The following is a 21,631-nucleotide window of genomic DNA, read 5'->3' as shown; positions in this document are numbered from 1 at the left end:
CAGTGAATATTACTTTATCGATATGGGGTTTATTTTGGTTTTGTTTTGTTTGATATGGTTTTTTATCTAGATTGGTTCGCAGCTCACGGTTACTCAGTGTAAACATATATAGACAAGTTTTGCTTTTAAAACACTTAAGGAGTCTGTCATTGGGATTTCCATTACTAGAAACAAAGTATTTACAGTTCACTTACGTACAAGTCATAAGTAGATTACATAATTAGTATTTACAGTTCACTTACGTACACGTCATAAGTAGATTACATAATTAATCGGTATCAACAAATTTCAGACGGGGAAGGGATATCGATTTCCATAAACTTTAATTACTAATACTGTTCCTGGTACAAAAAGTTACGGGACATTTAACCGGAAATATAAAGTGTGTCCACTTTCACACATATTTGGTCAATATATTAATTATTAGATCTAGTGAGTTAGGCACTCCAAAACACTCAGGCTATACAAAAGGACTGTTTGTCACATGCACGAAGAATATGTATATATTTGATACCAAATTCAGTCCGATGGACAAATCTGATCAAAGCCTGTCTAATGCATATACATGTATATTGCCTTGCAATGATAACACCTGTAAATATAAACATGCTTTTATTGATGCTTCCAAAATATACAACAGCACAATTTACACAATACGACATATGGAAAATAACAAGACATTTTTGTGGGGACAAGGAGTATGTACAATTTTACCAAGGCAGTATGGGCACAAAGGAGGCCAAGTGTAAGCACAAGTGCTTAGTCCGAACGAGTACCGCGTTCTGGACCAGTGTAAGTGGGACCGCCCCTCTCTCTGTCTCCAGCGCCACATGGTTTCACAATTACCACACTGTGACCTCCCCCGCTTGAACGAGGTGAAGGTGGAACCAGACCTGGCAGGCCATGACCCACGATTGCTACCATATTTGCACAACTACAAATTTATTGCTTTGTGCACTCATCTCCCGCTTTGTATGCAGGGTAGGGAGACCACCAGATTATGGAGCCACTTGATCCCAGCCTACACTACGGTATCCCCAGTTCCCGCCACAGGACATAGGAACTATGTCTCCCCACAAAAATTGTAATTGAACACTTGATTTTGAGCTGCTCTGAAGGGTAGAAATTAGATGTCTTATTTAAAAACAACTGAACCCCAGATTGCAAGTTGTTAAGAAAAATGTCAAGAACTGTTTTAGAGAAACGGGTACCATCATTCCTGAACAGGTAAGTTTCTGAAACCATGATAGTTGTGTCATTGTTTATAAAACAGCTATTGACTTCCTGGGTAATAACCGTTTTAATAGCCTCATTGACTTTGAGGCGTTTCTTAATGATTTTGCCACCTGCAGTAAGTGGGGCACCATGCCAATACAATCTGGGCAACATTGATGAAGAATTTAGGATGGCATTGGGAAGAAGTACATTGTAACGGTACAAACTACATTGGATTTTATGGACAAGTTCAATGCCTGTCAATTGTGGTGTAGTGATGTCATTAGAGTCTAGATGTTTTAGCAAACTTTTGGTGGGGGTAGACGATATAAATGGTCAGACACCGCCCTATCCAGTTGGTCCCAATGCATTCCCTTACGACCTAGCCCATTTATTGAAAAAGGTAAATTAAGGTTACTTCCCCCTGGCCGTTGGGTTGCTGCATGGTGTCCTGCCCAAAAAGGGATTGATGATCCAAGGATCCAAATTGCAGTAGTACCTACAATAACTTTGACATGCTTAGAATTGATGGACATAAAATCAAATTAGTGTTGTGTTCGAATGTAACTTAAATATGCAGCTGATAGTCATCTTCCCTTGGCTGATTTCAGAATCAGAGAGGCTCGTGTTTTGCTATTTATGTTGCCATATCTATTCTAAAGCTGTGCAACCTAAAATGACCTGATTGCAGTGAAATTTGAAAATCGTATTTTGTTAAAGGCATAGTGTACAAGTGTGCCAGCAAGGGGCCTGTTTTATATACTTGGTCTCGAAGGCACAACAATTTACTAATTATCATAATTGGGTTAAATGTGGAGTTACGGTGTGGAGTGATATTCACTTTGACAGAGCTACCTATTGTGTCCGTTTTGTACTTTTCTATAGTAATCTGGCAAAGACTGTGATGTGCAATAGTAATGTCTGGGCGCTTTAGTACCAGTGTTTCAGAAACTCTTGACAAACCATAATAAGTGATAGTCAATGCCGCCGAAAATAAGACAGACTCGTATGACAACCTACACACATTGCATAGGGAGTGAATAATTCGATGGAAAAGTTCGTAGAATATAAAAATACGGGTATCCTTGGTTACGCCTGCTGACGTATGCAGCCGTTCAAGGGTTTTGATGACAATGGGACATTTTGTTGTATCTTGAAGGCCATGTATTTTATGTTTATAGGCGATGGTATTTAGATATAGTAATACTGTTCTGTAAGACATGTTTTGGAATGAAGGGTACCCAATGTAATGTAATAACTGGGACTGGCCAAAACGGTTGGAATCGAACCGAGAAAGTGCAGCCGAATTTGCTTCATGTGTCGACTGTGAAGAAGTTGATCGGCCCCCAGCGTTTGATTTGCCAGATGTCGTGCGGCAGTGGAAATGGGGATGAGTCTGCTTGGGGTGCCAGTCGCTTGAATCTGCCCCACTGTGAACGAGATAAGGAGTTTGCTATAAAATTGTGTTTGGTTTGGATGTATGAAGCCTGAATAGAGATATTGGACTCCAGACATCTTAATACTAGCTTGCGAACCAGGTTCATAACGCGGTAATATTTGGATGTAGCCTGGTTGATAACCTGAACAACTGCCATATGATCAATGTGAAATAGGAGTTAGGAATGTACAAACTGGTTTTTCAATAGAACGAGAGCGACAACCACTGGAAAAAGTTCCCAAAAAGTTATGTCTCTAATAATGTCTTACTCAACTCAACCACTTGACCAGGACCCATGTGCCCACTTTCCCGGGAAAAAATACCAAAACCTCCCCTTGCCCCCCCCCCCCCCCCCCCTGCACTTTCGGTAATCAATTGAGTTGTGTTATTATATACCCAAGGTTGACGCGAAATCACAGATATGCCATTGTAAGACTGTAAAACAAATGCTTCAGACCGCGGGGTCTGCTTTAAAGTTTTTGTTACCCTGATTTTGTGATGCTGTTTAGTAATGCCGATAGTTGAAATGATGAGCCGATGGCAGAAGGCTTGTCCTTGGGCGATGACCTTGCACCAATGAGAGGCTGCATATCACGAAGCTATACCTTTTTGGCATTGTAGAAGTAATGTAATGAATACTTGAGTTGGTTTAATTTTTCGGTAGGAATCGCATTGTCATATTGATGGCATCTAGTTTGATGCCTAAAAATTTGAGAATGTGGGTAGGCTCCATGTTTTTTCATCAGCAAGTGGAACGCCAATGTCAGCACATATAGACTTTAAAACCTGAAGGGAGTGGTGGGTTACAAAAGAATTGGGTGAGCCACAAAAAAGAAGAAAGTCATCGAGATAATGAATAATGAAATTGCTCTGTGCACATTTTTGAGTGAGCCAATGTAAAAATGATGAAAATTTTTCAAAAATGCACACTTTAACTGATTAAGGACCCAAATGGGGGCATTTTATCAAAATAATACTTGCCTTGAACTCTGAACCCAAGCAAGTCGAAATCACCAGGGGATACGGGAGAAGTCTAAATGATGACTTAATGTCAGTCTTTGCTAAACGTGCCCCTTCCAAGCTTTGCTATAAACTGTGCAGCATGGTCTTTGTTGTTATGATATACTGAGCATGTTTTAGGGTCAATGAAATGATTGATCGATGCATTTTGAGGTTAGGACAGATGGTGTATGAGTCACATGTCGCCATCTTTTTTGGGGGATCAGGCCTAGTGGCGAATCTTGCAAGCTGAGGAATGGTTGTAAATTAAATTGGCTAGCAACGTGTCTTAAGGCAACTTCTTTGTGAATTTTATTGTTAGCTATTGTTAAATTAGCATTAAGGCTAGCGAGATTATTGGACTCACGGGGTGACCTAGGCCCTCTATACTGAAGTTGAAAATCATGTAAAGGAAAAAAAAACCTTCCCAAATAATTTTGCCGTCCCTGTATCCTTCCATATGTTTGTATAAATTAAAATTATGGAATTTTATTAGTGTTGTTCCCAAAGAATATATTGAACTGTTATTTTGAGCATCTAATAATTGGGTGGTTGTCTCCGCACTTACTGCATGCATGCTTGTACCTGCACCTGTAAAAAAGGACAACTTACTCCCTTATTGAAGTGGTTACAGTACAGTAACGCAGAACGGTTTACTTGATTGAAATGACCGCCTTGGTTCTGATGAGTATTGGTTCGGGTGTGGGTTTTTGACCTATTAGAAATGTGCAACAACCAAAATTCTTGGTTAATGTTGCCCCACGACAGTTGTGACTGACTAGCCATTCTGAGGCGAAATTGCTCATTGTATTGAAACCAATAGTTAGACCTAGTCGCGGCAAGTCTAATGTCCCGGATGTATTTAAATAATTCTTGCGCCCGTGTAGGAAACTTTTCTAGCATAATAGTTATTTGTATAATTTTCCATTTGCATTTTATAATTTTCCATTTGTATTCTATATTTTCCATTTGCATTGTATAATTTTCCATTTGCATTGTATAATTTTCCATTTTTTATTCTATATTTTCCATTTGCATTGCATAATTTTTCATTTGTATTGTATCCAGGGAATGTTTATTTTGATTTGTTATGAAGGATTTCATTAGTTAACGTCACTGATGTACCACAAATGCAGACGTGCTTAAGACACAGGGCCGTAGCAATGGCGGTTCTTTATAGTGCCAACGCCTGTGTAATGGAAAATTATACAATACAAATGGAAAATTATACAATACAAATGGAAAATTATACAATACAAATGGAAATTATACAATGCAAATGAAACATTATACAATGCAAATGGAAAATATAGAATACAAATGGAAAATTATACAATACAAATGGAAAAGATCAAATATTGCAACGTTTGACATGCCATACACATCCCGAGATAAGAAAATTATTCTCGAAAACTTATTTTATCTAGTATATTAAGTTGCAACTCCATATATTAGTACTGATTTTATTATCCCCAAAGTGATACAATTTGGAGTTTTCGGAGGTAAATAAAAATATCAAAACTATCCACGGGTGAAAATTTTGAAATCAATTGCACTGGCTAGGGATGCGTAACGATGACAACGATTTATACAACAAAAGTAAAAGAATATATTTGTAAGTGCAAGTTTCGTCAAATCAGGCATAATACATCCTTGTATACTGATTACATACGGTGTAGTACATGTGCTAGAAAAAATGTATAGATTCGCCTCATGCGGACTGTAAATATGCAGATGCAAAGAGACATAACCCCCTCAACCAGAACTAGAAAGCCTACATGGTACAGATGGAGTTATCTTCCTGAATACGTGATCTATTAAAACTTAAAGATGAATAATACCTAAACTTAAACTTCATTGCATCATTACTATATCATAATAATGAATGTTATTATTAATGTGTACATATTTCAATGATAAACCTATACTGAAACTAATAAATAAACGAACAACTATCAGCCGTATGCTCTCGATCACTGCGCATTGCTCACAAAATTAACATGCTAAGTTAATACCAATTTACAAGTTTTCTTCAAAGAAAATATCAGTCTAAGAACTCGGTATAATACTGACCATCACGCTGCACATATGTATCATGATGCCAATTACTTTTCACTTTCCGGGTTAAATACATTTACAGTGCTCCCTCGATATATTGCCAACTTTTGTTCAAAACGAATTTGGACAATAAAGCGGGGGTGGCAATATAACGAATTCACCATTACAGACAATTCACTGAGCAGTCAAAAGAAATTCAATACCATGAAAGGTGAAGATAATGAACAGTGATCAATCAAAAGTTATTTGGACTCCATTCCATAAACATTTCGATTATCACGAGTTTAATTCAGCAATTATTAGTAATTAACCAGACCACCTGCATACCTTGTCCAGACTGTCACACTGCACCGATCTATATCAATGTAAAGTTGTGTGATTGCCGATGGGTGTTAGTTATTTGACATTATATTATCAAGGGTAAACGCTATAAAATTTGACCATTTGTATTTGAAAATTAAGTTTTGAGTATTATGCGGAGTTGGCATTATAACGGGGGTGTTAACATGGGGAGAAATCTTCCGGCAATAAGCGGGGTGGCATTATAACGGGGGTGTTAACATGGGGAGAAATCTTCCGGCAATAAGCGGGGGTGGCATTATAACGGGGTGTTAACATGGTGAGAAATCTTCCGACAATAAGCGGAGGTGACATTATAACGAGGGGGGGGGGGGGGCAATATATCGAGGGGGCAATGTACTTGGGTAAAGTCAATGATTGACGAATTGGCTCTTACACTATATGTCCTCATATGATGTAAATTTAATTTTGATCTAACGCATTAATATTAGTCCCGTAGCTAGGCTTAAATAGCGTAACCCAGAATATATATAGATAGATATTTTGTTGAAGAATATCCGGGGTAGTGTAACTGCGACCAGAGTTCGATCCCCGTGATCGCCAGCGGTTGTGTGTGAGTGGCTGTTATGGTTGCCCGCTCGGACACGTGGGTTTTCTCCCAATAATAATCAATGTTTTAATTTCTTGCAATACAAAGAAATGCATTGAAAACGATATTAAGGTAACTCCATACTAGCAGTTTTATCTGATACAAGTTTAAAAAGTGTATTTATTTCCATTTATTAGAGCTAAAACTAATGAATTAGCAAATAAAATTGATAGGTCATCACATTTTTTAAGATGCAAGACATACATAAACAGAATCATATATCAACATCAGAAAATTGTAATTTTCCTTAAATTTTTATCAAAATCATAAAAACTGATTATGACGATATAATAGCATTCATAACAATTGCATGAAACTGTTCCTTCACAAAAATGTTTTAAAAAAGAATATAATGGAAATCTATGGCATAATAGTCTTGATAAAGATATTAAGAAAAATAGAGTTATTGCCCTTGGATTCAATATCTTTAAACATATCATAGATTATTCATCTATAACTTAGACTTTTCAAATAGTTTACTTTTAACAAGATTTTTTACAATACCTATCAGAATAGACTCCAACAAAATCTATGTTTCTATCATGCATAAATATATATAAATTATCGATTTTGCACAATCTGATGACATTATAGGAGGAAGGAATTACTTTAATACAGATATTACAAAATAAAAGCAAATATGCGTGAAAAACGTTGTATATCCGAGTTAAAATTGAATATTATTATTATTATTATCATGCTCTTGGTTACCAATGTTGGCATTGAACCTTAAGAGCAATTTCAGTATTATGTGGATTTACTATACAAGAGGTGTCACTATGATCCAATTGAGATTCTTTGATCCGTCCCATTCAAATAGTTATCTGACAAGGAGTCGCATCTTTCCCCGTGACTGAAAAAATGTACTCCAGTCAAATTTTCAAATTGATGCCCTTCATGAAATACTGATATTAACTAATAAATGACTAAGATTATTTTCAGGTAGTATCTTTTATTTTATTTAAAATGGCAATAAATACTTTTGTTTGTGGATGTCAAGGTAATGAATGCTTTTGGAATTTGGTGCTCTATATAATATATGAGAAATGTATACGAGCGCGCTCGTGAGTGCAGACGTGTGTGTGTGTGTGTGTGTGTGTGTGTGTGTGTGTGTGTGTGTGCATGTGACGATTTGAAGTGTCACGATCGTCAGCTCTCAAGATTTGTATCACTGATCTGACGACCTCGTAACGTATACCAGTATGTACATTTGACGATTTGAAGTGTCACAATAATCAGTTCTCAAGATTTGTATCACTGATCTGACGACCTCTCCTCTTCATCGCCCGAATGACGAAAATGACAATGACAATGATAATTAACAGTGACACCACAACACCTAATACAATATAAATATAATTGATATTGTCTTTTGGAGCTTTTGTCCCTGAATTCGTTGGGTGATTTGTAATGGGTAACGGTACCATAATTGTTTGTCCAACTTCGTCGGTCATTGGTCTTGTACAAGGTTCTGGAATTGCTATTCCATATTCGTCGGTATACGGTTTTCCATAAGGGTCTGATACCGGTACAAGGATTGTGTGTCCTCGGTCTGTTGTCATTGACATTAAAGATCTCGAATATGCACGAATTTCTCTGACTCTATCTTTTAATGACCGTTTCGAATAAAACGTTCGTATCTGCAAACTGCCCTGTTTACTAGTTAAAAACTCGGAACGAGTGCTGGAATCCTGGTAGTGATCTTTGGAAACAGAGTGGTGTTTCGCTATTCTTCTGATAATTCGCCGAAATGTAGAGTCGGATATTTCTCGTGCTAACACTCCTATAAAAAAAAGAAGAAGAAAAAAAAGAAAGAGACTTCAAATTACTTTCAGTATTTAAAAGATTTGTCAGACTTATCAACTGTAAATCGTGATTTCAATTTGCCATGCATATACATCTTCATTTATTTAGTTTTCAAACAACGAAATAGAAGTAAAGGGGGGAGATAATATAGGAAGAGGAATCGTGTTTATAAAATACTAGTCCGAAATATCTGACGATTTTCTGGTGGTTTTTTTTTTATGATTTTGATATTTGCCGTGCCAGAAAAATGTTTTCCTGTTTTACTTGTTCTCGGACTAACAAAATACAAGTGACTGGAATAGATGACACACTTACCTAAAAGTATGGATGCAAAAAGCAGAACAGCAGTTGCTTTCATTAGTGCCATATCTAGAACATGAAAATGACAGGCGATCAGCATTTGAAATGTGACAGGGGGAGGTCAAACATAGGTTAACACTATTGAACAATCCCATAGTTACAACGATGGTCATTTTAAATTAAACAATTTGTATCACACCATATATGAATTTTTGAACTTAGTTTCATACCGTAATTTTTTTCTAAAACTAATCAGTTCTTTAGTATTTATAACACCGAGTAGTTTAATCAGCTTGAAAACACTGGGTTTTGTATAATTAATTTCCTTAACATACATTGCCTCAAATCAGCAAATAGCGGGGATTTTAAAATAATTTAATTCTTATTGTATCCTTGTCTCTGATTGGTCAAATCGTAAGTTGTTTTTCTAGAACCTGGTTTGGCATGGGGACACACCCTTTCGAAAATTAGATGCCGGAACTATTTTTCTCTCCCTCTTTCTCTAGATTTACATCGCAGCATTGTTTTCAGCCTACTATGGAATAGAAACTCAACGTGTACAATAAGATACTTCGGTTTGATACACATGTTGTTTTCTCGTTGTCAATTAGCATCTACTTGTACGCACATGATTGTTGTAAAACATCTTTCTCTATATGATGGTCGAATAATAGATTAAAACCAAGATATTATATTCGAATTAATGATTTATCAATTAAGTATTGCCCTGTTCATTTTGAAATACATTTCTCACTGCCCAGGGAAGGGGGGTGTTTTATTGCTTGATCCGTCTTTCAACAAAGCAAACAAAATTTCATACGTCACATTTTATCATACATGTATGTCGTCAGTCACATTGACATGTGGATCGCGATTTCTTGTGTTGGATTTACTATAGCGACAACGTTGCATGCAAGGGTAAGTTTTCATGTAGTAGACATTTTCAAAGAGTTAAAGACCCAACTTTAAGTTAACAACCCCAAATTGTTAGCCGTCTGTCAATCAAACATTTAACAATAGATCTCAGGTGGAGTGACATCCGCAGAAACTGTGGTCTAGAGCTACCCCAGAGAGTTGTTTAGATAACAATAACAGCCAGTACCTACAGACATTCTTTAGATCTTGAGGAAGCACTGTATCCTAGAGTTTTGATAGCATTGACCTGTCCATAACTGCTATGTTCTCGTAATTCAATTGTTTTTAAAAAGACCCATGAACAATGCGATTTTAATATAATTGTAATCCCCCCTCTATATACATGTATTATAAATTACACAATCAGTAATCAAACAATAATTTGCCCATTAATTTCTAAAACTTTTAACATATTGGAATGATTTATATTATCAATTTATGACAGTTCTATATTTATAAAAGAAATCATTCATTGAGCCAATGACTGAGAGTAAAAGAGAGAAAGAGGGAGGGTGTAGCCTGTGTGTCATCTAGCCATAGGGATACAGCCATTATGCAAACACTATGACCCCAGAAACACTGCTGACAGCCCTGAGACCCTTCCTGTGTACATCAAAAGTATCCATTGCACCCTGATATCTTGGCCAGGTAAATAACAATGACCATAGATAAGCTCCGCCCCACATCCAGTGATCCGTGAAGATACCGTACTGTATTTTATTTGGGTCTAAAAATAATTGCATTTTGTGATATTTGAAGACTTATATTTGGTAGGCCTAAACAATGCAATTTCCGGGCCCGTATGTTTCTCAGTATGTCGGAGATGAGTGACCTCAAAGTCGATCTCTATTTGTAAAGGGCAGCGAAATACGCACTGTATGCATAGTCTACATACATTTTCTATCATGACAAAGTTCACCTTCATACAATACTGGGCCCCGTAGACCTAAGATTAAAGATGGCAACCTTCACAACTAGACGCTTCGTCGTTGTTGCTAAGTGAATCATTGTGCCGCTCAGTTGACTTGTATTTTTGCGAGTTTATGTAAATTTGATAAACGAAGCTTAAGGTTAGTATCGTTGTCTCATGCATTGTTCGCAGTAAACTAAATTGTTACAGGTTTTATTATTTACACCTAAAGCTTTTTACAAAATCTATATGCACTTTCTCCATATCTGGGGCTTTATGAAAACCTCACATTTCTGAACCGTATAATAAAAGATGTAGACATAGGTATAAACAATGTAACATTGTGTTTCTGTATTAACGAAATGTTTGTTTGTTTTTCAAATTATCGGAAACCGAAAATTATGCTTTCATCCCTTGTTCTGCGACACGTTTTTGTGTTTTATGGAATTTACCATTATAATCAAACAGTATGCCAAGGTAATTAAATCCATTGACAATACGTAAACATGAATTATCAAAAGACTGTGTCTCATCTTCCTAATTTTACCTCCGTTCCTGAAAACAACAATTTTTTTATGTACATTTATATATATTTAGGTTCCACTCATTAATATATTTATTCAGAGCATCTAACATGTTTTGTAAACCCTTAGGAGTTTCCAATATGTTAACCATGTCATCTACATAGATTAAAAAAGAAATTTATTTTTTGAATATCGAACCTTGGACAATATTCCTTGATATAACTTATATTAAAATCATTAACATTTAAAGAAAATGAAATGGGTGACAAAGTTTCGCCTTGCATTAAACCTGTGTCATTAAGTACTAGTATATGATTAATGATGTGTTGTAATTTTATTAAATAAAAAAATCAACCAAAAATTGCCCTCTATTGTAAGATATCTTCTAAGCGGACCCCGGCTGTTTGCTCTTTACATCTATAAGGCCTGACAAGTCTGCGACCTATACGTTTATCGTCACATTTTTCATGTACAGAACTAGTGGTGAAACTAGCTGTCGGAGTAGTAATTAAGTTTACATGTCCGTTTGTATTCAACTGACATTTTGCATAAAAGATTGAAGATAAAGAAAACAGAAATTTTTATCAAAAATTCTAAACGGAACACAAAATTGAGAATAGAGTAACGAACTATGAATTTTAAGTTTTAAAAGTGGTTACTTTGATTTCGTTAGACTTACCTCTATTTCTTTCAGTATGGCCCTTGTTTCATAATCACATTTCTACCTTCTTTAATTAATTCTGATTTGCAAATTTTCATCTTACTTATATTCAAAATTTGACTGTGTAAATCAAATCATTGTTGGGTAACGTGCGAGATCCTGTAATTTGTTTTATTCATTAGTTTAATTTTATAGGATATTTATATGGAAATGCCAAATACCCCTCAGGATTTTTATTTTGTGAATAGTAATCAATCAGATTGGTGGATATGCTCTTACTTAATATAGTTCAATAATTATCTCGACTTCATTTCTTGAATCAAATCGTATAAAGGGGGAATAAAGTTTATTCCTTTTTCAAATTAAAGTTTGGGCTAAAAAAAGAAAAGAAAAGAAAACCATCCAGTTTTCAAATTCTCAATTAACATTACTTAGTAAATCACCGAACTTCCTACACGGGATGCGTACTCTCCTTGGTGCCTTATCCCGTCTCTGAAGATTCTAGAAGTCCATGTTTGCCCTGCTCTCAAATGTGTATTCTTTGAAAGATTTATAGGAATGAAGACCGTTCTGGTAACCCTTTTCATTATAAATCAGTGCTAGGGTTTTATTGGCGTTCCCAAGCTTTTTTTGTTTAGTTTGTATCTCTTAAATCTTCTTGATAACGAGCTCGTCTACATTCTCTTGTTTAAATGTTCTTAATAACGAGCTCGTCTACATTCTCTTGTTTAAATGTTCTTGATAACAAGCTCGTCTACATTCTCTTGTTTAAATGTTCTTGATAACAAACTCGTCTACATTCTCTTGTTTTTCTTAAAAGTTTTATCATTGTCGGTATTGATTTGTAACGGATTGAAAACGGCGTCAAAGTTTGAAAACCGGACGCGTTAGATGCCCTTAATTATCTAAGTTTCCTGTTTCTTGTCAAGAGAAAAATACTGACTTCAATCACGGATAAAATCAAAGTACATTTTATAAATATAACATTCCATGCGTAAGGATTGACTACATGCACTACTATCTGATATGAACATCTGCACTGAAATTGAGCAAACATGGTGGATAATCTATCATTTAGTAAGCTTTGTTAGCCGGTTTTGACATTTTATCGATTAAGTATAAGAGCCCACATGTCCTACGAAAGATTTAAACGATGCATGCTTATTAACATTTTTCCGAACTATGTATAATTTAGTTGTGTCTTGTTTTCCTTCAACTTGAAACTGTTAACAGAGCCGGCTAATGTAGAATGTTGCCGATTACTACAGTGATCCCCCACTATATTGCCCCCCGTTATAATGCCACCCACGCATATCGCCAAAAAAGTTCAAAGTCCCGTTTTCCTCGCTATGTAAAACCCCGTTATAACGCCATCCCCCGCATACCGCCATCCGCCAACCTCTTTACAGGTACGATTTGGTCAATTACCGTTATAATCACCCCCGCTAATTATCGCCAATCAACGGCAGGGAAATTTCAGTTAGCAGGCTAACCAATTATCCGCCGTTAGCCCTCCAAGTATCAAAGTTTGGAGCAGATAATAAGTTACGTAAACGATAATCATATGCATCCGAGTTCAAATATGCAGTGTTTTTTTTTAATCTGAGTATGGCGGACACACCGAAATCTAATAGCACGTTGATGTAGTAGATAAAATTTGTTTGATTTCTAATGACAGCTGTACACACACACACCCTTCCCCGATATAATGCCACCCCCGTTATAATGACAAAATTACCGAGGTACAAATGTTGGCGTTATAACGAGGGATCACTGTATATGTTATTGCTGATACTCTAAATAATGAACAATTTGTTTAACAGAAAGTGACCATAGTGCAGCAAGCATGTACTTAGTTCAAACATTTGTAAACGAGTCCAGTACCCTGTGATAAGGTGTTGCTGGTTTTTTTTGGAATCTAAAACTGCTAGGTAATAGTGCCTCTGCACGACCATCGGGATTTCCCATTATAATGCCTGGGTAACTGCTTAGGATACTTATCTGCCTGAAGGGCCGGCGATTTGAAATGATCACACTGAAAGCGGACTTGCGTATTCATATGGTAGAGTTATAAAATCTACGAGTAGATGCTCTACTTGCCTTGGGAAAAAAATGAAGGAACCGCAGTGACTGCATTTCTTTTAGTGTAATCTTATTTGACGCGCCTAAAATTAACAACATTTCCATAAGCTCTATAGTCAATTCCTTTAGGATGAAAATTGTTTTACTAGTTTTGTGGTTGAAACCCTCGTTTTGTTGTCATCAACGGGGACTCCGATTGCTTGACACATTTGTCTACAGACTTGAGCCAGGGCATAGCAATATCGAGGCATTTGCTTACTTACAAACAAACAATCGTCTAAGTAATGGATGATATTGTTATTGTCTGCCTCTTTTGCTACTATCCAATATAACAATGAAAAAAACTTCTCAAATGTCGAACAAGAAATAGAGCATCGGAATTGCGTTCATATGTCAATGTAAAATTGGTTATCGATGCGCATAATAATAATGATATTTTAATAATAATATTTATTTATATAGCGCCCTCTATGACTATAATAACCACTCTAAAGCGCTGCACACAATAAAAATGATACAGCATGTTATAAAAGTAGTAAAAGGAAATTATAATAGCATTAAGACAGATAATATCAAAACAATGCTAGAAAAACATCAATAATGTGAAGTAAAATTACTAAAATCTAAAACATGATATGCATGAAAAAAGTTCCACGCAGTACAATCAAATGATATGAAATACAATAGTTGAAATAAATATACAATTATACACTTGAAAAAGTCATGTTAAAATGATGGTAAAGAAACCATAAAGATTTAAACACCTATAATACTAATAATATGCAAGTCTAAAAAGATGTGTTTTAAATGTTTTTTAAAAGTGTTTAAATTCTGACAACGGCGGGGGGTATCAGGCAGAGAGATCCAGAGTGTAGCTGCTGTTACATCCAAGCGCCTGTTTCCATATTATGGAGGTTCGACATCTGGGTCTAACGAATATCAGTGAATTTTCAGATCTTAGGGAACGATTCGGTTGGTAAACAGTGACCACCTCCTCCAAGTATTTTAGTGCCATCTTATGGATCACCTTATATGAGTAGAGGATAATTTTGTATTGGCTGCGCCTGTCAATAGGCAGCCAATGTAAAGAAATCAGCACTGCAGTTATGTGATCACTTCTCTTGGTACGAGTGATGATTCGTGCTGCCATATTCTGTGTCCGCTGCAATTTTGCCAAGTCGGTTGTGTTAATACCGAAAAGAAGAGCATTGGCGTAGTCGAGCCGAGATGTCACGAGGGTACATACTAAGGTCTTGTACGCATCTTCTGTGATGAGCGACCGTATTCGTCCGATGTTATGTAGTTGATTATAGTGTAAAACTTATACGGTACCAATTTTGATGCACCAAATGCGCATTTCGACAAATAATGTCTCTTCAGTGATGCTCAACCGAAATGTTTGAAATCCGAAATAACTATGAAGTTTTAGATCTAAATATAGCCAAAAACAGCGTGCCAAACAAGTGGAGCCAAATTCGTCCAAGGATAAGAGCTATGCACGAGGGAGATAATCCTTAATTTTGAAATGAATTTCTAAATTTTATAACAGCAATTAAATATACAAATGAGATTTGCTTTTGCATGCAAAGTGTCTTATCAAACCATACACCTAAATTCTTCACAAACGGTGTTTCACTGATAATAGTGTCGCCAAAGTTCAGATTGTGTGATGGTGAGTCAGTGACTATGGTTTTCGGTGGAAAAAAACAACAACAACACATAACTGCGCATAACTAATAAGGAATAATCCGTAGGATGTATGAGTAACAATATAAAACACTTAGTAAATCCATCTTGCACAATGAATTCCCCTGCCCTATATTGTCTTTTTTGTGATTTGTCATTTTAATAGCCTGGACAAATGAGGCATATAAGACTAAACACAATTGTGGGTCAATAAACTGGCTTACACTATTTCCTGATAGGGCTGGCAGGTTTGTTCTTAACCTCCAGCTACCATCTTTTTTAGGCAATACACTAACTGGGTTACACTTTCAATTTGATATGTCCCGTGGGGATCCGGGTTAGAATAGGTCCTCAGTATTCCCTTGCCTGTCGTAAGAGGCGACTAAATGGGGCGGTCCTTCGGATGAGACCGCAAAAACCGAAGTCCCGTGTCACAGCAGGTGTGGCACGATAAAGATCCCTCCTTGCTCAATGGCGATAAGCGCCGAGCATAGGCCGAAATTTTGCAGCCCTTCACCGGCAGTGGTGACGTCTCCATATGAGTGAAATATTCTCGAGAGGGACATTAAACAATATTCAATCAATCAATCAATTTGATAAGGGGTGGTATAGAGACGAATATGTCCTGCGCCCCAATCGGAACTCCTCGAATGTCTCGCGCACTCGACATAGATCTCGGATGTAATACGATGGCATCCATGAGCGAATTTGATGCATTACTGTGACGTCACAATTGACAATGCATCAAATTCGCTCATGGATGCCATCGTATTACATCTGAGATCTATGTCGAGTGTGCGAGACATTCGAGGAGTTCCGATTGCCTGCGCCCTAATTGTTTTGGATGAATAATTTTGAAGCAATTTAATTTGAGCAGCTTGAGTAGCAGATTTCATATTATTTGGTGAAATTGGGAGCCTAAAACCACTATATAATTCAATTTAAAACCATGAGAGAAACGGAAACAACACACTGCACTAACTGGGAATCTGAGTATTTTACAATATATGTTTTGAATATTTGATAGGTTCATGGGTGTTGAACCGACGGCCCATTTTTCTTGGGTGTTGATCAGAATTGAATACTGCTCGGGGGTTGAAGGGACAAAATTGGGTTGACTTAATGGTTGACAAGGTTGAGTGTTTGGTAAAGTGTATTGACTCGAGGCTTGAGCTCGAGGGAATGAAATACTCGTGTTGACCCAATAATAAATTCTTGGGTGGGGTTTATTACAGCACATACATGAGTGGTGGTAGTTGCATGTCTGTCTGGAACATGATCCCTGGAAATTAGAATAATAACATTTGAGGGTTGAATGGGCTGAGAGTGGCTGGCTTGAATTAGAAATATACATTAACCACAGCTCGGCATCCACTGAATCCCAAACATGTGTGGATTCTTGGACATCCGTAGCCTAAATTGTCTATCGTACTCCACCCACCCACTGAGTGATCTGTTTGCTGCCAGTCTAACCTTGTGAATGTACTTAAGGATGCCCTGGAGATCAACAGGGTGCCTCGTTAAGTAGATGCTGGCAAAAAAAATGCATCAGTCCAGACTTGAATTGTTGTCATTTTAAGGTGGGTTTTTGGGTTGTATATTCACGATCGATACATTTTGATCATAGGTATGTTGAAATTCGGACTAAAGCAATTTGGATAACTCTTTTCTATTCTTTGCACCAAACATTTTCTTTTGATCGACATGTCTAGCCACCCCATCACCCACACTGACTAAAGATGATATGGTAGGTTGTAAATTATCGAGAGCAGGTGTGAATGCTCTCCCTTTTGTTTAGTTGATACATTTGAGCGAGATCAGAATCGTGGGTAGTAGGAGTCACCATTATAAGGTTAGTGGGTGAGGGCAGGTAAGTTTGGGTGGAATGGTCTGTGGACAATGTGGAGGAGGCCCTACGCCTAATGGGATCTCTCGCTGTCCCCGCAGTCTTTTCTTAGTCCTCTTTGAGTCCCTCAGCATGATGGATACGGTTTTATCTTGATTTTGCCTACCGTTGTATACCGATTATTAGAGTAACATCGCGCACCTGAGGAGTAGTTCCTAGCAATAAACAAGCTTGTGCAAAAACTATTATTATACAAGCAGCTTGGTTCAGAAAACCCTTTCAGAGGTAATGACTAAAATGTATTAATTATCAAACTTAATCATTAAAGACTACAAATTCATGAATAATCATATGCTCTTGTAGACGGATATGACCTTACATATTACATGTAACAAATTTCATCTACGGATGCTTTGTGCCAAGTCTGGTTCCCTGTATATTCGCATATGAAACTTTGATCCCCTATGGTTGCCCCACTCTACCACCGGGGGCTATGCTGTGAACAAATGTGAATCTACTTTATATCAAGGAAGCTTTCGGTAAATATCCACCCTTCTGGCCCAGTAGTTCTTGAGAAGAAGATTTTTAAAGATCCTCTTTATATATTTGCATGCATAACATTAATCCACTATTGTGACCCCAACATACCCCCAGGGACTCATGATTTTCAATGCGCTGGAGAAGAAGATGAAAATGTGAAATGTTTACAACGACGCCCACGGCGACAGATAACAGAAAAATTTCAATCAGAAATGCTCACTTGAACCTTTCGTTAAGGTAAGGTAAAACTATACGAAATGGGATTGTCAAGTTCTGTAAGATGTCGCCTGTAGCAACTCTGTATTCAAAAGGAAACCACCCGTAGTGCGTATGCTCTTTGATGAGGTAAAACTATGTACCAAATATCTTGTATTCTGCGTGGGATATCTTTTGTTGTACATAAGTAATGGTGAATAGCTGGTCTCCATAACGGTTATAAACTCAGGTGGAGTTAACTCTGATTATTAGGAAATATTGATCCAATGCATCCCTAGTAATTAAAAGGTGAAGATAACGAACAGATAAGGAATAACAAAATTAAGAGTTGGGTAAACACGTTCCCCTGGACATACAAGAGGTGGGATCAGGTGTCTATGAGTAGTATGCATCCCCAATCGACCGGTCACACCCACATTGAACCCTCTATCTTGATTAGCTAAAGGGACCAATCGTAGTCAGAATCAGTATGTACTAGGCATCATAATCATTGCGAAAATTGCATGTAACATTGTAATCAACCATTGTCATTATTTTATGCGAACACTATCCAGGAAAATACCGTTATAGCAAGTTCTTATTTTTAGATAGAGAAATTAAAAATTTCAACTCTTCCATCGGATGGATACCGTCCAACAAGGATTACAGAACTACGCTTTTATTTTGGGATTCACCGCAACAAGGATCTAAAGTTTATCTACAGTACCATCAAATCATATTTGGCAGTAATTCGATTTCATCACATTAAAGGTGATAAGCCCAACCTTTAAGCGAATGACAATTGTTAAAAATTAAAAACTAGCCGAGTAGTTTCCAAAAGGCAATTAAATGAGTGATAACAATCTGCAAAAGTTTTAGTTTCATATAAATTTATTCTATAGAAAAAATACTAATGTAATACAGTACAAAAATGCATATATAAAATACAATCCTGAGACATATGTATATGTTTAAAAGGTATGGACACGGTTGTGTTGAAAATACTTGAATAATTAGATGAATATTATAAAAGAATTTAATTCGATCAAAACATAGCAACAAACCCAAATTTAAAAAGAAAATCTGATGCAAAATCTAAGCTTTTTGTATTCAAAACAACGCACGAGTCACGTTTATGTTTACATTTTACGTGACCCAGCATCGCACCAATGTTGACGGCGTCAGTGAAAAAAAGGTTTTATAACAAACATTTCCAGTTTTTGTTTTTTCTGAAAGTACTGTAGATTGATTTCTAATTAACCTAGTCAATTTGTTGAGTGTAATGGACATGAGTTTTAGAAATAATTGGTGTTTTTACCTCTGGGTGCGGTAACTTGGCTAATGACATAGTTTGTTAATAATCCTACAAATTGCTCGCTTTTTATAAACAATCAGTTTGGTAGCCTGCTCTATGTAAAACACGAAATGTATCCTATATTGTTTAATTCACTTGTTTATGATCTTTATTTCTGTAACAAAAACAAAATGCTAATTTCAAACAATTAGAAACCGTGTCCACATCCCATTAAAAGATGAGACTGAGAAATATCTACCACAGATTACATGTCTCATCAAAAGTCCTTGTTTCGTCAGTGAAAAATATAAAGTTCGATTATTTAATCATAATTTGTTTTTTTTTAACCTATAATACCTATCAACGTTTGACGTATATGTCTTATAAAAGTGCTATAAACTAAATTAAAAAATGTCTACATAATATGAATATGAATATGAATATGATTATGAATAAGTAAAAAGAAAGACCTTAAAATGCAAATGACCCAGAATTGAAATACAAATACAAAAACAAAAACAAAAAAAAAACAAAAAACATGTAGAAAAGTAAGCGCAGATATATCATGCAAACACGGAATGCAATGTATACCTCTTCAATGAAACTTTTTCCCAAAATGTTGATGAAGTTACAGTGATCTTACAAATCAAATATCTCAGATCTAACTTCACCAAGACTCAAATTCACAGCTAACACTCTATTTATTGACAAACTTTCTATAGGCCGAGCTTACAGTTTCAAGTAGTTTGAAATTCACTGCACATTCCACAGCGTAACATTTTGAAAGTCACATCGCCTCATACAGTGACTTTTCTCTCTCTAAAAACAATGTGGTTACAGTAAGTAAAGAATGAAAAATTAAAATGTTTTAAAAAGATTAAAATTTACCATTCCACCTATTTCCTTTGATCAACATTAATTTATATCAAAAAGATTGTGTATATGAGCTTTAATGTCGATTTCAAAACTTATATTGAATATTCTTGTAAGGTAGAATCATATTTTGAGTTCAATTCAAAAGTTATTTTATATTTCATATTCATTGTGAATTATTATAGACAGAAATTAATTTCTAAACATTTTACTCACGATTGGAATGTATTTGATATGAAATGATATTACTCCACAAAATAATACCAAATCACTTTTATGCGTTAGCGAGTTCCTATCTTCCTCTTGTTAGCCCCCCCCCCCCCACCACACACACACGCACCCTAATGTCTCTCAAAATATTCAGAAATGTTTCAAAATGTAAAGGTTGAAAAAATATCAATACATTCCCTGCAAAACTATATTTCTAAAATGCAATTAAAATGTGGAAGAAAATGCATAAAATGTAGTACATGATATAAAGTACACGTTATCCACTGCCTGACAGCAATGTTAAAAAGTGTGTCCACTACCATACCAAAACACTAATACAATCAAATTACAATGCGACTTCTGCTTCAATCGTTGTTTGGATTTAGCTTTGATGACGCCGAGGATCCATTCCTGTAAAATAACAGAACATTGTAAGAGAATATCATTACATCAAGATAGCAGTGAGAATGACCTAATTGTGAGATGTATGGAATTACAAATTACAAAAGATTTCAATTGACATGGAAATATCAATCAGCATTTTCATTAGCTGTATATTCAGTATTTTGCACAGGCATGAATTAGCGCTGCATTTACCATTACATTTTAAAAGTACGTAAATACGCCAATGTCGTTTTTAAAAACACCAAAGAGCGGATCATAGGACACATTTTATAAACATTGAACCCAAATGCAATTCATTTGTCATTGGATATATTTTCTAAGAATATGTAATTTGGACATTAAAACCGATCACGAATAAATCATGCATGAAATATTGTTTGGTATTTTGTCACGATCAATTATCCTCCATGCAACGGAGCATAAAATTTTCACCATCATTTTTCATAACTTCAGATACTTTTCAAATACATGCAACTTTCCTAACGTACTAGTAAATATTTTGTGTAATATTGCAATAGTAGATTGAGCGATTAGATTTTTTGTTCCGTTTATCTATTAATAGATTTATTTTTGTAAACTTCGGGTTCTACAATATGAGAATTTATATTGTTATCGTCAAAGTTCCGGAATAAATGGGTCATGAAATTGATGGTATGAAGTAATGGCTTCAGTGTAATTTGATACATGCATCGTCGTGTTCCGATATTTCATAAACGTCATGATGA

General features: G+C 36.0%; 1 protein-coding gene across 2 annotated transcripts in view; it reads right to left on the bottom strand.

The window, feature by feature from the left end:
* Positions 1–18,997: 18,997 nt before the first annotated feature.
* LOC125673907 (chromosome partition protein Smc-like) overlaps positions 18,998–21,631 on the bottom strand; it is a 56,208-nt gene continuing 53,574 nt past the window's right edge. For both annotated transcript variants that reach the window (XM_056159270.1, XM_056159271.1), the window contains one exon: positions 18,998–20,912. In XM_056159270.1, coding sequence (XP_056015245.1) covers positions 20,884–20,912 — 29 coding nt within the window. In that variant the 3' untranslated portion in view covers positions 18,998–20,883. The remainder of the gene's footprint in view (positions 20,913–21,631) is intronic.

Source organism: Ostrea edulis, chromosome 3, assembly GCF_947568905.1.
Source record: "Ostrea edulis chromosome 3, xbOstEdul1.1, whole genome shotgun sequence".
NCBI lineage: Eukaryota > Metazoa > Mollusca > Bivalvia > Ostreida > Ostreidae > Ostrea > Ostrea edulis.
Note: the sequence above shows the minus strand (reverse complement) of the source record. Positions and strands in the feature narration are given on the sequence as shown.